This window comes from Mya arenaria, chromosome 3, assembly GCF_026914265.1.
Source record: "Mya arenaria isolate MELC-2E11 chromosome 3, ASM2691426v1".
Taxonomy (NCBI): Eukaryota; Metazoa; Mollusca; class Bivalvia; order Myida; family Myidae; genus Mya; species Mya arenaria.
This window is the reverse complement of record NC_069124.1, coordinates 51,763,012-51,778,740: the sequence shown is the minus strand read 5'-3', so window position 1 is coordinate 51,778,740 and position 15,729 is coordinate 51,763,012. Positions and strand designations below refer to the sequence as shown.

The 15,729-nt window shown below is 33.7% G+C and overlaps 1 protein-coding gene across 5 annotated transcripts; it reads left to right on the top strand.

Moving 5' to 3' along the window:
• Window positions 1-5: 5 nt before the first annotated feature.
• Window positions 6-15,485, top strand: LOC128226510 (uncharacterized). 5 transcript variants are annotated; one of them, XM_052936416.1, is made up of 7 exons: window positions 6-61; window positions 1,669-1,715; window positions 2,369-3,981; window positions 4,221-4,347; window positions 6,885-6,991; window positions 7,200-8,673; window positions 8,930-15,485. In XM_052936416.1, exons 2-7 carry the CDS (start codon window positions 1,697-1,699, stop codon window positions 9,193-9,195), a joined length of 3,606 nt encoding a protein of 1,201 aa, XP_052792376.1. In that variant the 5' UTR covers window positions 6-61; window positions 1,669-1,696; the 3' UTR covers window positions 9,196-15,485. The 5 variants fall into 5 exon arrangements, with proteins under 5 accessions (XP_052792376.1, XP_052792375.1, XP_052792377.1 ...); XM_052936415.1 differs by having other exon boundaries at window positions 20-131; XM_052936417.1 differs by having other exon boundaries at window positions 36-136.
• Window positions 15,486-15,729: the final 244 nt, after the last annotated feature.

Genomic DNA, 15,729 nt, shown 5'->3' with positions numbered 1-15,729 from the left:
GAAAACGAAAATAGGAAAGTCCCTTTTTTTAAGCTCATATTTACATTTTATAATATAATGGGTGTGTGTTAAATGTTTGCCTGTTTAATTAGATGAATATATATTTATCTTTTTAATGGATTGACAGACAAGTAGGGTGACTTTACATTATGTTTTTTTTCAACGACCTACTTTCTACATTTTTTTAATTAAAGAAATTAATAACATAATAATTCGACCGTCTACAGTATATTTATTTAGCGATTACGTCACGATTGCGTCAGTTTTGCGTTTTTACAGTAGTTGATCATTATAATAATAAGCATCATTTCTGTTTCGTCTGTTTATCCCAATTAATTTTGTTAACAATTGTATTTGTGCTTACATGTATGTTTTAAATTCAGTGATTTTAAATAACATGCTTTTAATCCACCAGTCAATTGTAACTAAGGCCCCCCAGGTCCTGGGGTATACAGAGGATAGCCGGGAAAATTGGCCATGTATTTACCTTCCAGGTGGCCCCGCGGTACTGGTGAATGTGATGGTTTTTGTCTTCGCGCCCAAATTAGCTGGGAATTGGCCTTACCTAGGGTCCCTGGGATGCTGGGGCATTTGGTGGTGGTTTTATCAGCAGTTCATCGCCACTGAGTGGGGATTTTACCTGGGCTTGGTGGGACCGAAAGTCAAAGTCCCCGCTATTCCCTAGACCTTGGGGGGCCATGGTTACAATTGACTGGTGCATAATAGAGGGAGTAGGTCCCATTTCCCCTCTTCGCACCAACTAATCCAGATGAGGCCTTTGTCACATCCTGAGGTCCTTGATAAGTAGTCATTGAAAACGAAGGGGGCCAATTTGCGCTACATACATGGTGAAAGGATTTTTTAGGGCCTTTTTATAATATGGGTCCCAGGCCTTTGAGGTGTTTTCTATGATTGGTAGGACGATGGCCTTGCAGGAATCTATCTCGAATATGGGCATGCATTCCTTAATGTACCTTCATAGGAATCCTAGAGTAGGATTGCCCTTGCCAGTTATGTCCAAGCCCCCCTCCCCCCAATAAAATCAAAATTAAAAAAAATCCCAGGCTTGTTTATAATGATGGGGGAACTGTTACTAGTGAAAACAAACAAAAACAAAAAAACAAATTTAAAACTAATTGGGGGGGGGGGGGGGCAATGTCAAAGGGATGTATCATTACAACTTACAATGTCCCTGTAGCATCAAGGATATGATCATGGAGGAGTTAGTGTCTTCTGATGACGAGGTTTTGATCTTATGACATAGCAGTGCAGTGCAGTAAGGTCCTCTTTGAGATTGCATCTGTCTTGATCATAATTATGATAAATTGCTTTACCAGCTTGCTGGATTTTTGGATTTTATATACTTTGGCTTTCTTAATTTTGTTATGCCAACCACTTTTGTATGAATTTGGGCTTGTTCATCCTAAAAATCTTCTCTCAATGACTGTTAGTACTCTTTAAAAAAAACCCTGAATACTGCATACCAGAAAGGGGGAGATTTAAGCCAGTAGATAATATATGATAAGGGGATCTTGGGTATATATGTTGTAGGCACTTATAATATACTCATTTGTGTTGTTATCTTCCCAATGATTATGTGATTTTAGACATATACAATGAGCCAAATGCACTCGAGTTCTACAATGATATTGTGTTTTATCTTTTCAGAGTAGCTATATGTAGGATACTTAGAAAAATGGCTCAACACTCAACAGGTTAGTTTCAACTACTGATAATTTAATTTTTATCTTTACATCTACAGTTCTATTAAGAACAAACTTGACAGTAAGTGCACTTCATGTGCACTGTTAGTTTACCAGAAGTGCACTTCGTAGTGCACTAGGGTAAGACAAGGGAAAGACTATTAAATGGAGACAAGGGGCTGACCAGATAAGGCATCTTCAGTCTATAATATATGCTTTTCAGTGAAATTTAGAGTGTGTAGATGTTTTAATAAATATATAGAGAATAATTATAATCAATTTGGACCTTCCATGTAAACAATATAGAATTATAAAATTAAATAACTGATTTTTTTTTATAAAAAATATTTGTCAAACATGTACATTTACATATATGATTATTGTATAATAATTATCCTTCCCTGGTGTAGTAGTTAAATCATTATACAAGATTTTACCTTTAAGATGGCTCAATAGCATATGAACACCATTGTCAGACAAATCAAGGCCAATTATAAGTGTTATTTATTGAGGATTTTTTTAAATTACTCAAGAAAACGAAAGGTATTTCAGCGTGCTCACATTACAATGGATTAATTTTATTTTTTATTGTATCTGAGTACTTGCATTTTCATTAACTGTATATGTTTGAATTATAAATTTGTAAGTTGTTTTCTCTATTTTAGATACAAGTTCTGATGAAGCGCAATCAGCAAGGAGGGACATGAATGACTCATATTACCCAAGTGATATTCTAATTCCACATACTGATATTCATAGACATGCAGCTAGTATACTGCATCCTCAGAGTCTATACAATGAAGACTTTTGGACAGCTCCACCAACTTATTATAGATCCAGATTGTGTTCTCATACACTTGATTCTATTCCCATGAGTGAATATCCAGTTATTGATATGAGAAATTCAAGAGATTTCACTCGATCCAAAGACCATATACAGTTAAAAACGAATTTATCACAAACCTTGATAAAGAAAGCTGTATGTGAAAGGTATCATGTGACGGAAAACTTCGTGGAAATTGTAGAATATGAAACAAAAGTGGAGAGTTCTCCTCGCAAAACGCTCATAATAATTGTCCCCAAATCTACTGCAGGTTTCTGTGGGTTAGTGTTAGAAACATATGAAGACAAGGATCAACGAGTTCCCAGGATTATGTGTGCACATTTACCTTTGGGTATGGTCATTCATGATTTGAAAAGGGAGTTAAAGGTTTTTCTTAACTGGAAAAACCTAGCCATTTGCAAAGATTCAAAAGTACTTAGTGACAACAGCCCTTTGCAAGAGTTTCAGCTGGAAAAATTAGAGAGACTGCAGGTTTATCAGTTTGACCATCAAGTGATAGACTTTGTGTATCAATCAGGTCAGCATTGTCATTATAGATACAGAGTGAATGTCAACCTGACAAAATCAGTTGGACAAGTAAAAGACAGGTTAAGGAGACAAGTTGGAGATGAACTGAAGAAATTGCAAGCAACCGATAAGATGTTCCTTCACTTCACAGTACAAGAAAAACTGGTTGAGGATGATTTGTGCATGGGCCGGGTTGTGGAAAGGTTTGGTAGAGACGATCATGTTGGCCTGCACCTCTCTTCAGAAAATGCCATTAGCGTCACACTGAAATTTAACAAGCCATTGAAAATGAAACAACGTATGTTGATATGCAAAATGGTATGTTCGTCAGCACAGCTTAGGGGAGAGATAGGAAAACTTGTCGATCATGATCAGAAATCTGTGAAGCTGACCTTGAATAGTAAGTTAATGGAGGAATGTCCTGACATTGGGAAAAAGTATGGTACAGAATGGCAAAGTGGGTGCACAGTTTCTGTTGGAATAAAAAAGCATAAAACTTTGAGAATAAAACACCCAGAAGATGGCAGAGAGCTTGTCTTGAAGATGTATATGCTTGAACCTGTCAGTGAATTGAAGAGAAAAGTTTCTGAGGCTTGGAATCTGAACATATTGAACATGTCTCTGATTTGTAGAGGGCAACGCATGTTGGGCAGCAAACTTCTCATGTTTTATCCAATCAAGAACAACATGGAAATTCAGCTTCAATTGTTTCCTCATAGAATCTCTTTTCATGTGAGGATTGCTTTCAAGAAGAGATGGGTAAAAGTAGTCGTGGACGATAGCAGTGTCTCAACCGTCGATGATCTTTTGAGATTTTGTGCCCACAAGTATGAGTATGCAAGAAAATGCTCTCGAGCCATTTTTAATGGTTGCTGTCTGCACAAAAATTCATCCCTTCAGGAGGAAAATCTGAAGACAAATGACCAGGTATAACATTGTTGCAATTTGCCCAATCGGAATATCACTTCCTTTCAAAAACGGTGTAAGGAAATTGAGACAGTTTTTACATATATAGACATAATAAGAGGGAAAATGTTATTTTATATAAATAAATTATCTTCTGAAGATGTTCATGTGTTTCGAAAAACATAATATGAATGAATAACGCTTGAAGATATAAAAATGATTTTGAACTTCTAATATAATTAAATGTCTTCCTTACTCAGGTGGTCATCGTACATTTTGATCAGAAGATAGAGTCGAATGGTGAGCTGATCCTGATCTTCATGGGCCGGGAAGATGGGCACACCATCATGAGATGTGGCTCAGTGGTCGCTGGACTTCTCCTCCATGGTGAGCTTATACAGAAAAATACAAAATCTGAAATGGATGTAAATTACTTTTTTGCAAACCTTTTAGTCCAATTAGGATAACTTTTGATTTAAAAGAAAACTTCTGAGTACTTTGCCAGAATAAGATTAATCAGCTGATTGTTGCAAACTTTATGTAAATAACCTGATTAACGACATTGTTGTTAACTTTTAAACGTTAAATATAAACAGTAGAGCTGAAACAGCTGTCTCAAATTCTTTCGATCACAAGTGTATCCATTAAACTTCCAGAAAAGTTAACAGCATTGAAGTTAACTATGTTGTTAACTTTATCAAAGTTCTAGAGAATCAGCCCATTAGGAATTCCATGTTTCACTGACAGTAACAATAACACAACGGACAATGTTTTTAGCATTTACCATTATGTCTTTTGTTGATAATAAACAGAATGGCAGAATCTGCAGTAGAATCTATTTATGGTAAGAGAATTTGGGTTTATATATGGAAATTATGCATGCAACCAGTTGCCCATTTTAGAAAATGCTGTGCTAGTTATCAGACGGACACACATTAGTATAAATGGAAATATAGCAATAAGTAATTAAGGCACAAGTCCATTGTTTTTATAAATGTTTTGGTTGTCAGTCATTTTTTTACAATTAGTAATACAGATTAATAGCTTTTAGAAGTATCAAAGGTACTTTGTTTAATTAATATTCACAGTTTCTAAAATAATATTTTAGCTTTTACAAGGACACCTTTTTTGATGAAAATCTGTTCCTACACAAGTTAGAAATTTGAAAACAAAGAATTAACTTATGAGAAAAATGGTACAAATTTTAATGTTTTCACTCTTTAAGATAAGTACATTCCTTCCTTCCTTGTTAAATAAAATAAATGTGTTTGTAAACATCTAATGCATCTACATGTATAAATGTGCTACACAAGGGTTAATTTACTTAATTTTTGTTGTCTAAATTCCAGCCTTAGAGCTAGAATATTTGCCAAACTAGTTTGTGCAGATTTTTCTTCACCTTACAGTACTTTATTTATTACTTAATCAACAGTTTAATGTTTTTTGTTCATTGGAGTTTTACTGCTAAAAATAAAGACAACGATTAATGAGTGTGGCCTACATGTAGCTGGGATTCCAGTTATGATACTTCTTGGTTAAAAATAAGAACAGCTATCATGATGTAAGCTAAGCGCCTTTGCATAACATTCCTTGAAATCTTTCTTTTGGCAGGTGTTACATGATTTTTAGCTTGTAAGTTTTTCGAAGAAAAAAGGTTGAGGTATTTCATAGCCGTGGTGTTGTCGCCTGTGGCATCATGATTCATGGCATCGTCGTATGTGACATCTTCGTGCTAAATAAAAAAATCTTGTGAATAACTAAACAAACTCAGATATTCTAATGTAACTTCTAAGGTAGGAAAGATGCCTGAGACATTACATACTAGTACTGGTATAGAAAATCATATAACTATGACTTTAATAATTGTTGAGTTATGCCCCTTTTTAGATTGAAAGATCAAAGGAGCGTCGGTGTTTGCTCCATGGCTTTCTTGTTAGCAATTTATTCACAATCTGTGCATGCACATTGTCATTTTTTTCACATTTAAGAAAATGTTGCCCAAAATAATACTTGTAACCACCTCCATCGTTAGTGCGTCCGTTTGTCCATCCATTTGTTAATTTTTGTTTGATTCCGGGCTGTACATTTGTCATGCACGGTGTGATTTTGCTATTGTTCTGGTACAGATATAGGAACATGTCAGTAAGGACTGTAAGTCATACCTTGTCGTTAATGTTGTATGTTAAGACAAACAGTTATATATTTATTCAAAATGTATGTTAAGTTCAAATGGTTATCAATCTAAAAAAAGCCCTACTGGAGGAAATTGTTATGATTCTTTTGACAGGTCTTGTTGGTTGTAACTTACTTGTGGCCTTTTTAGCTTGACTATTCGAAAAATTAGGAGAGCTATACTACTCATCCAAGCGTCAACTTTGGTGTCACACCTTGGTTAAGGTTTTGTATGTAAGCACCTTTATGTCATTATCTCAGTAAATACATCATTTATTGCATTGAAACTTTGGATATGTATTCCCAACTATCTAACCTACTGAATTGATAAAGTAAGATAACTGTATTTTGCAAATAATGGCCCTTTATCATTGTACTTATAATATAATTGTTTACATGTACAACATATAATCCTTTAATGTATTGCATGCTATTTCCATCAAGTCTGTATTTCATTAAAGGCTGAATGCTTTTGAATTTTACACAAATTTTCGCAGGCATCATTCTAATCTAATTTTACAGTGATCCATGCATGTTTCGCGAAAACTTTTCAATCCTTACACTTTAAATTTTATCCTAGCTTGAAGTTTCTGGAAGAGTGAACATTGACATACTTATACTGGGAGCTCGTCGTGTAAAAGAGAATTCATGTAGATGTTTGTATATTTTGTCTAATGATTATTTGCACCATGTATTTCAGGATTCAGTTTACTATATCCAGTATCTGCTCTCAACGCTCTCCTTTTTTATAGCCGCGAAAAAGACCAAGCTTCAGGAACCTGAGCACCTGGACAACGGAGCCTTGCCGGGGGACATACACATTGTACCAGAGGCCCTACCTGACGATGCCAGCAAACAGGTGTGTCCCCAAATTGATACTTGTATTTTTTACAATTTTGCCTGCTACATTGTAATGATAGATAGTTTGCTTAAGGTTCATATATAATAAATATCATGTCACATTTCCTGAAACTATCACACTTAATGACTGAATAAAGCTTTGAAAATAACATTTTGTAAAATAAAATTTTCTTAACAGCCCCTATAATATGAGACATTTACTCCAGGAAATGAAAGTTGCTGCCAGTCAACCTGTCAATGAGAAAATCCTGACTAAAGGAGAAAAGAGGGCACTTAAAGCTATGTATTTGAGAAAGGCTAGAGCCTTAAAGAAGGCCATCATTGCCCGAACAATCTCTGAACAGGAAAACACTTCTACAGGCCTGACTTCATTTACTGAAACACTAGGATTGCGTTTTGAAACTGAAAGTTTAACAGGGCAAATAGCTTCCGAGAGGCCTACGTTTTACCTGCAAGATGAGGATGAACATCACAGAGATGTCAAAGGTATTCCACCAAGTGATGAGATTGGGATTACCAATGGTACAGATGATTCCATTACAATTTTGAAGGAAGTATACAAGGTACCCGAGTTTGGTAGGGAAGACAACACTGATGCTGATTTTGAAGAGAACAATGCTGCTGATGAGGATGTTGAAGAGAACAAGGCTGATGTTGAAGATGTTGAAGAGAACAATGCTGATGATGCCGATGATGAGGATGATGATGTTGGATGTAGTAAGCAACCAACAGATACAAGTAGGTTGGAAAATGATGGTGGTGCTGCTATTGGTCTGTTTGTATGTTGTAGTGCATGTAATAACAGTGTTCCAGTAAACCAGCAACTAGATATCCGACATCTTGTGACCCAACACGAAAGTTATGCTAAAAATGAACAGCATCTGAAATGCATTGAAAACTGTATCAGGAAACTGCGAAACGGAAATTCTCCAGAAGTTGGTAAAAGTTGTTGTTCAGATGATTATTCTGAAGACCATGGAAATCATGATTGCACTACTGTTCCCAAAGCATTGTCCTGTGAAAGTGGAGAAATTAAAATGGAATGCAAAGAAACAGTTCAAAAACAAATCTTTGATGATAAAATAGCATGGGATTCAGATAAAAAGGAAGGCAAAGTTATACAGCCAGTTACAGATCAACTGACTTTTGACGAAGGGGTGTGCCACAATTCTACAGTGGACTTTAGCTCTGACCCTGATGGCGGTAGTACTGGTAGAGAAATTAATGTGTCAGCATGTCCAGCCAACTTGAGACACACACGCCCAACAGTATTAACAAACAACAACAACAATACTGTCGGAAGTGATAGTGGAGAAAGAAACTTACAGGCTTACGCGGGAAGTTCAGGTGGTAATAGCGACACACAGCAGTTTCAATATCATCCATGTCAACGGAGATTTCATAGGACAGCTCATGGGATTCACCATTTTCATGATCAAGATTTTCACACGCATGGCCACTGTTTATTCGATGCCGTACGATGTCCAATCATCCAGCAGCTATTGACACGAGAATCGGTTCGCATGAAAGGTCGACATAAATACAGGTCAGAGGGTGACACTGGCCAGTCTGACCATGCTGAATTACTAGAGTTGCAATACCTACACCAGAACCAAACAGTTCCTAACTTGTGTGCCTACCAAAATGCTGTTTGTATGGATTTGGTTCCAATAATAACAGGTTTGGACAAAAAAATCTGATTTGATTCTCTTAAAAAATTCTATTTAGTTTATTGTTTAAGATGACTTTGCACTAAAAGAAAGTACCCTCTGAAAATGTTTCTTTTTGTGGGTGTTTATAAACACAAATTCATTACTGTTTATGATGAATAATGTTTCCATTTATAGTATAATGACCAAAGATTTACGTTGATTTTTTTTAAATTAGTTTTTTATATTTCAAAATTGGAACAATTGTTCAATCCCCTCTTTTTCAGATATTAATACCCGAATGCTTATTTATGTGAGTGAAAACGTTGGTACCAAATGGAAGCAATTATGTCGACAGTTGGAGGTTAAGGAGACAACACTTGAACAGATAGAGCATGAATACAGACAGCTACAGGAGCAGGCATACAAGGGACTGTTTAACTGGACAAGAGAAAAAGGCAAGAAAGCAACAAAGAATGCGCTTATTGAGGCACTGATGAAAGTTCACCTTACATCAGTGGCTGAAGCCATCAATGGCCACACCACTGTTTAGTATTATTTTCATTTGCAATCATTGAGGAACTTTATACGAAAGTTTGCCTTACATCTGTGGCTATAGAAATCAATGGCCTAATTACTGTATAGCATTAGTTTCATTTGCAGAGCATTTACATATAAAAGATACAAGCCCGAAAGCCAACTTGTATTCTGCAATAGAATGATTCAAACTGGGCTTGTTCAAAATTAAACGTTTAACATAAAATGCCCACTTACTCCCCAAAAAGATGTACCACAATTAATAATATCGTTTTAATATTCAAAAAAAGATGTCAAAAACAATGGTGCTTATGAAGGATACCGAGTTTAATTTGAAAGAAATGAGCATAGAACACGGTATTTCTACTTTATGAGACTATTGAAGACCATAGTAAATCTTTTAACATTCACCAATCATTTAATATTTTTGCGCTTTCTGCTATTTATTTCAAGGTTACAATCTTGTTATCAGAAGCTAATATTTTCCATTAATGCATTTTTTAGTAAGTAGTTAAAGGTTTATTAGTCAAAATTTATGTTTGTTATACATGTGTATGTATTGATTTTGAAAAAGAGTGTCACTTTAATCATACATGTTATAATGTAACAGTAACTGTTGTGTTTTGTTTATTCAAATTTTATGGCTGTCTCGTACTCTTACTGGAAAAGACAAGAGAGGCATTGAGTTGTTTTGTTGTGTATTTTGTTGTTCTGTAAAACATTTTTGATGCAATTACAGAAGAGGTGAAACATGTAAATGTTGACATGAAGCTTGAAACATCTTTAAATAGATATTGTTGTTTTATATGATATTGCATGTATTTGAATCTCAGTTTTGGATTTCAAATTGGTATGCTCCAGCATAATTTTAAGAAAATTGAATTCTCAATATGATATGAGTGACATCATAGCTGGATAGCTTATTCTCAGTCTTATGTTTATGTTGTTACAAATACTGTTGTTGTAGGGATCTATGGGCTCAAAATCTTATCAAAGAGCGTAATACGAAATATCGTTAGCTCAAGAAATTAAGTTCTTAGGGAGGCTAGAAATTAAATTGAAATTTGTGCTTACATAAAAATAAATTATTTCGAAATATATCTCAAATCAACCAAGATTGAAGGTTTTCAAAAATTGATCTTTCTTTTATACATTTCTAGGTAAGATGGTCCCCTAGTATTTCAATGTTTGTTTTCACACAATATCGCTTTTAATTTTACTCATAATTAGCTTTAAGCTCTTATGTGATACCACACTGTGATTTTGAATTATTTTCATGTTCATTTGAACATGGTCATAGACCATTAGAATTAATGTTATCGTAGTAAACAATATTCTGTTTCAGAAACATCATTATTTGTTCAGTAAAATGTCAGTTCAACATTAAATGACATAATTTCTGCAATGAAAATCAATTCCTGTATTTAAATGAAATTGTACAGCTGAAGTATTACGTGCAGAAATTTATGCAAAGACTCAATGCAGTGTGATCAGGGGTCGTATTCAAAAGCATATCCTTATCCTTAGACACTCCTCAGTGATTCCATTCAGTCATTGGCCAGTTAATTTTACTGTCCAATCAAAATGCTCGGATTATTCTGTTTAAATTGAGTTAAATCTGAGGTGGTTATTGGATCATAATGCTCCAATGATAAAAACAATACTTATGGCATGATAAAATAGCTCGATAGAATAATGGCATAATATGTGGAAAAAATGAGATTAATACATTTTGGACTTTTTGGACTATCTGCATTGTTTGTAAGTCCCATTGCTATGGCCTATGGGTATTTTTGCCTGCTTCACATGTACAAGTTATTATGTGTTTTTATTTCTTACTCAATGTTGTACAGTTCACAAAAAAATTAATATCATATATATTATGAAGCTTATTATATAAAACAATATATATTCATGATAGATAATTTAAATTTATTTAAAAACAGAAGAAGAAAAAATCAAAAACCAAGATGTAACATTGTCAAGATTGATTGTTGTGCAATTATATTTTCAATGAGATTTTTTTGCTTATCTGTTTTTCAAAGAAAGCAAGTTGACATATTTTCTTAGCCTTGGTGTTGTTGTCTGCATTTAAGTGCAAATTCTCGAATCTTTGCCATAACTATAAAATCATTCAGGATATTCAAATAAACAAGGCCCCATAACTCTGATTTTAAGTTTTGTTGAGTTATGTCCTTTTTCCCATTAGAACAGATGAGTGTCCTCGTTTTTTTAGGCTATGTTTGTTTTCTGTAATTCATAAACATTAAACAGATATGTTATAATTTACTTATGGAGAAGTTTGATTTTTTTTATAATACACAATTAAATATGAGCAACATGTTTATTATTTACCACTTTCTGTAAGACTATTGATTAAAAAAAAATATCCAACTTTGCATTTGAGTCAACTTTGTTCAAAACAATATCTACCTCTGTAAAAACCTGATTAAACATGGCTTGAGACTTGCCTTAATATTATATTTTTTGGTTCCAATGCAAGATGTTTTTTGTTATATTATTTATATTTTAATAATAATTTGTTTTTTTTTATTTATTTTATGTAATGTTCTGACTTGTATTTTAATATGGCTAATGGTCATTAAGTCAAAGTACTGACACCTTCATGATTGAGTCAGAATGACCCATCTTCAAGTGAGGTTCTGTATACATTATTGCCCACTGGACAGACATTTCCAGTGAATTTGGCAGTGCTGGAACATTTCCGTCTGGAAGGGCATTTCCAGTGAATTTGGCAGTGCTGGATTTTTTTTGTCTGGATGGGCATTTCCAGTGAATTTGGAAGTGCTGGAACATTTCCTCCTGGACGGGCATTTCCAGTGAATTTGGAAGTGCTGGAAAATTTCTCTCTGGACAGACATTTCCAGTGAATTTGTCTGTGCTGGAACATTTCCGTCTGGGCAGGCATTTCTAGTGAATTTGGCAGTGCTGGAAAATTTCCGTCTGGGCAGGCATTTCCAGTAAATTTGGCAGTGCTTGGAAATTTCCCTCTGGGCAGGCATTTCCAGTGAATTTGGCAGTGCTGGAAAATTCTGGCTGGCTAATTTTATCTTTGCACTACTTGGTATTTCTTACACTTCATAGCTTATGGAAAATTTTAGTATGGCAATTCAATAGAGCTTGAGAACAAATATATAGTTCTATATTGAATGAAAATTAGTTGACGTTATATTATGATGTCAATGAACACTGTTGAATACACTATTTGGTAAAATGTACAAAAATGTGTTTAACTATATAAATTACAAAAGTATAAATCAAGGAATACAGGTAAAAAATTATCATGTGTTCTGGTCCAGAGCAGAAACTCTGACTTTCGAGCAGATTACATTTCCGGTAACTCTGCCAGCCTTGTTACAGGTTCTTGCAAGTTTGCCCTCGGGTTGGATATTTCTATCCTGACCAGTAATACATGATAGATAATCTCTTGAAACTTCACAGTAGACTTCCTAATGAAAAAAGAAGATATATTTAGGGTTTCAATGATTTCTGAACAGTAAAATTTGGTTTTAGAAGTTGGGGGTTGGTAAAATAGTTGTGCATTTGGCCTATCATATCGAGTGATTCATGATCACTCAAATTTAATCACACTTCGTTTTTTTCCGCACCTTTGGTTCTAATGTTCGAAGTGTAAAATTTTGTGTCTGTTTCCAGTGAATCCCTGTTTTAGATTTTGAACATGTTTGTTATTTTTGTGATAATGTTTATTGCAAGTACGGTACCTAAAAGAGTTGGTTCTTGATCATTAATTTATAATTATGATTAATTCTAATCGCAGGTATTACCCAGTATACTAAACTAAAATAATGAAGATTTTATTGCTAACAGAAATCAAAATAGTATTTTGTAATAAAACTATTTATATTATTTTTTTACCAATGATATTTTTATTACATCAATTAATTGTAAGGAATGTTTCTGTATTTTCATGGTTACTGGTTTTTATTTGTGCAATATGTTTAAGCATTACCTCAAGTCAAAAAAAAGTCTTAAGTTTGTGCTTATTATTGTAATATCCAAAAATGTATAGTTTAGTAATTGATAAAGAATGATAATCACAAATTTCACTGTTGTTTTTTTACGCTCTGCGTATTGTTGACAATTGCAAGTTATCATTTTCTCATTTTTTCTGTAAGTGAATAGTTGCAGAGATTAAGCTTTAGAAATTTGTGTTTAGATTGATTTTTTAGATCATCGTTTTTTTTTATAGAAAAAGCTTGCGGTATTGTCATAGCCTTGTCGTGTAAAACATTAAACTTGGCCACAACTCAAAACAGATATTTACATGAAACTTAGTACACATGTTACCAGTGACAATATGCACATGATGACAATAACAACAGATGAGCTTTATATGTGGTGCTCTTGTTTGACCCTTTAAGGTCAAGGTGTTGTAAGGGAAACAGTTTGCACTGATTAAGTACAAAACAGTATATTTAGTAATGGTATCCTAATAGAAATGTTGGCTGATTTTTTAATTCAATGGCTAAAAATAGAAAAACAATGTCTCAAATCTTGATAAAAAATACTGCAAATCACATATTAATTCACAGGGCAATAACGATTGAAAGTTAACAACGATAAAGTTAACAACGATAAAGTTAACAAAGTTGTTAACTTAAACAAAGCTCTGAACAATTGGCCAAATGATTGCTCTGATTCAATTGGCTCATTACAGATCTTGATAATCAGAATAATAAAATGTGACCATGACCTTCAACCAATTTTTAAGGGTAATGACTTTGATCCCCATTTGTGTCTATTTATAACATTTTAAAGTTAGATTTTGTTGTTATTGAGAGGACATGTTTGTCTCTTTCTCACATACCCACTGGTGTTCTTTGTTTAAATATTCACATGCATTAGTATATTTTTCATTTTGTTTTCACTGGCAAGTGCTTTCAGATATATTGCTTATTTTTTTGTATAATCTTACATTCATTATATACCTTTTCAGATCAATACTAATTTTATCTTTTCAATTAGTTATTTTTCATCTATTTGCTGTAAAACATGTGTGCCGTTTATTTTGAACAATGGTGTGATGAATTTGATGTTGATAATGGGTGTAAAATGAAGCAAAATCTTTTCTGCAAAATCCTTGACAAAATTATATGTTTCATAATTATGGATAAAATTTTCAAGACATGTTTTTATTTCAGAAATTCAAAAAAGCAAATAAAATTAAATTGACATGTCGTTGTTAAGATTGAGTTTTATGGAATTGGATTTCTGTTGCGATAATAATTAAGTTTGTCTGTTTTAAGAACAAAACCAGTTGAGGTATTTCCTTAGCCTTTTGTATCAAACTGAATCTTTTCCCCTGGTTGTCCACCACTAGGAACACCTCCGCCACTTTCCGTCGAAAAACAACCTCGCATGTATATGGACAGTTTATAATGTCAGAAATCTTAGCATTTAACTATGCTGCAAATAGATTGCGTAGTAATTTTAAATTAGCTGTTAACTTAATGACTTTACTCTTGGGAATCTTTATTATTTATGCTATAATACACTTCACTGGCAATCAATGTAGATGGAGATATACAAAATACGTATTGAAATACTACAATTGATTAATACTATTATTTAAAATTTTACAAACTACTTCTTTTGAAGTAAAGACATACATTGGTTGTTTTTGATGGAAAATGGCCGAGGGGTTCCAAATGAGTTGTCCACTAGCTCTGTGACTTTTGAAGAGTTCAGTCAAATGTTGTTTGATTTTTAGAAAAATCACATTAGGATAGAAGTTGTCTAAAAAATGTATACATTTTAATCTAGTAGATTTTATTGAAATTAGATAAGAACTGTGAAGAACCATGGTTCTGTTCTGGCTTTTCACCCCCAAAATGACCTTCATTAATACGGACAAAAATTATTTCCTCTTTTTTATACACTAAAAATTACATTGTTATATGCTTTAAAATTGCCATAGATGACATCAAAAAATATATTAATCATTGTATTCCATGGGTAGGAATTTATTACATTGTATGTTAATTGTTTTAAAAATTTTTTTATATCAATCTATTCTTTTAAAATGATACATGTACCTCTCCAATTTTTGAGAATATTTGATATTATATTTGCTATATGATATATTTTGTTTGGAAAGGTTATGCCTATGGTGTACATGAAGCTTTATTAGTTAACATTTCTACTTTTCAAGCTTTCGTTTTTTAGAAAATCTGGTTGTGCCATGTTTACTTGTCCATGCTTCTACAGTGCAACTTTTATGTACTGGTCTCATTTCAGTATAAAATAAACTTGACACTTGCTGTACCACTGAGTTTGTTATTATTCTCACAACTTCAGTGCTGTCATCATCATCATCGTCATTGTCGTCGTCGTGGTCATCATTATCATCATCATCATTGGCATCATTATCATCATCATGGTAATCATCATCATCATCATCATCATCATGGTCACTGCTGCCACCGTCACCACCACTGTTTATGTAATTTAAGCAATCAAGGGCCATAACTCTGAACTGGCGGGAGCAACATGCCTTGCCATCCAACCT

Excerpts from the sequence above, each read along its gene's own strand:
- LOC128226510 (XM_052936416.1), top strand. Across the intron at positions 3,982-4,220 it reads ATCTGAAGACAAATGACCAG|GTGGTCATCGTACATTTTGA; the intron begins GTATAACATTGT and ends TTCCTTACTCAG. Across the intron at positions 6,992-7,199 it reads CTGACGATGCCAGCAAACAG|GAAATGAAAGTTGCTGCCAG; the intron begins GTGTGTCCCCAA and ends CATTTACTCCAG.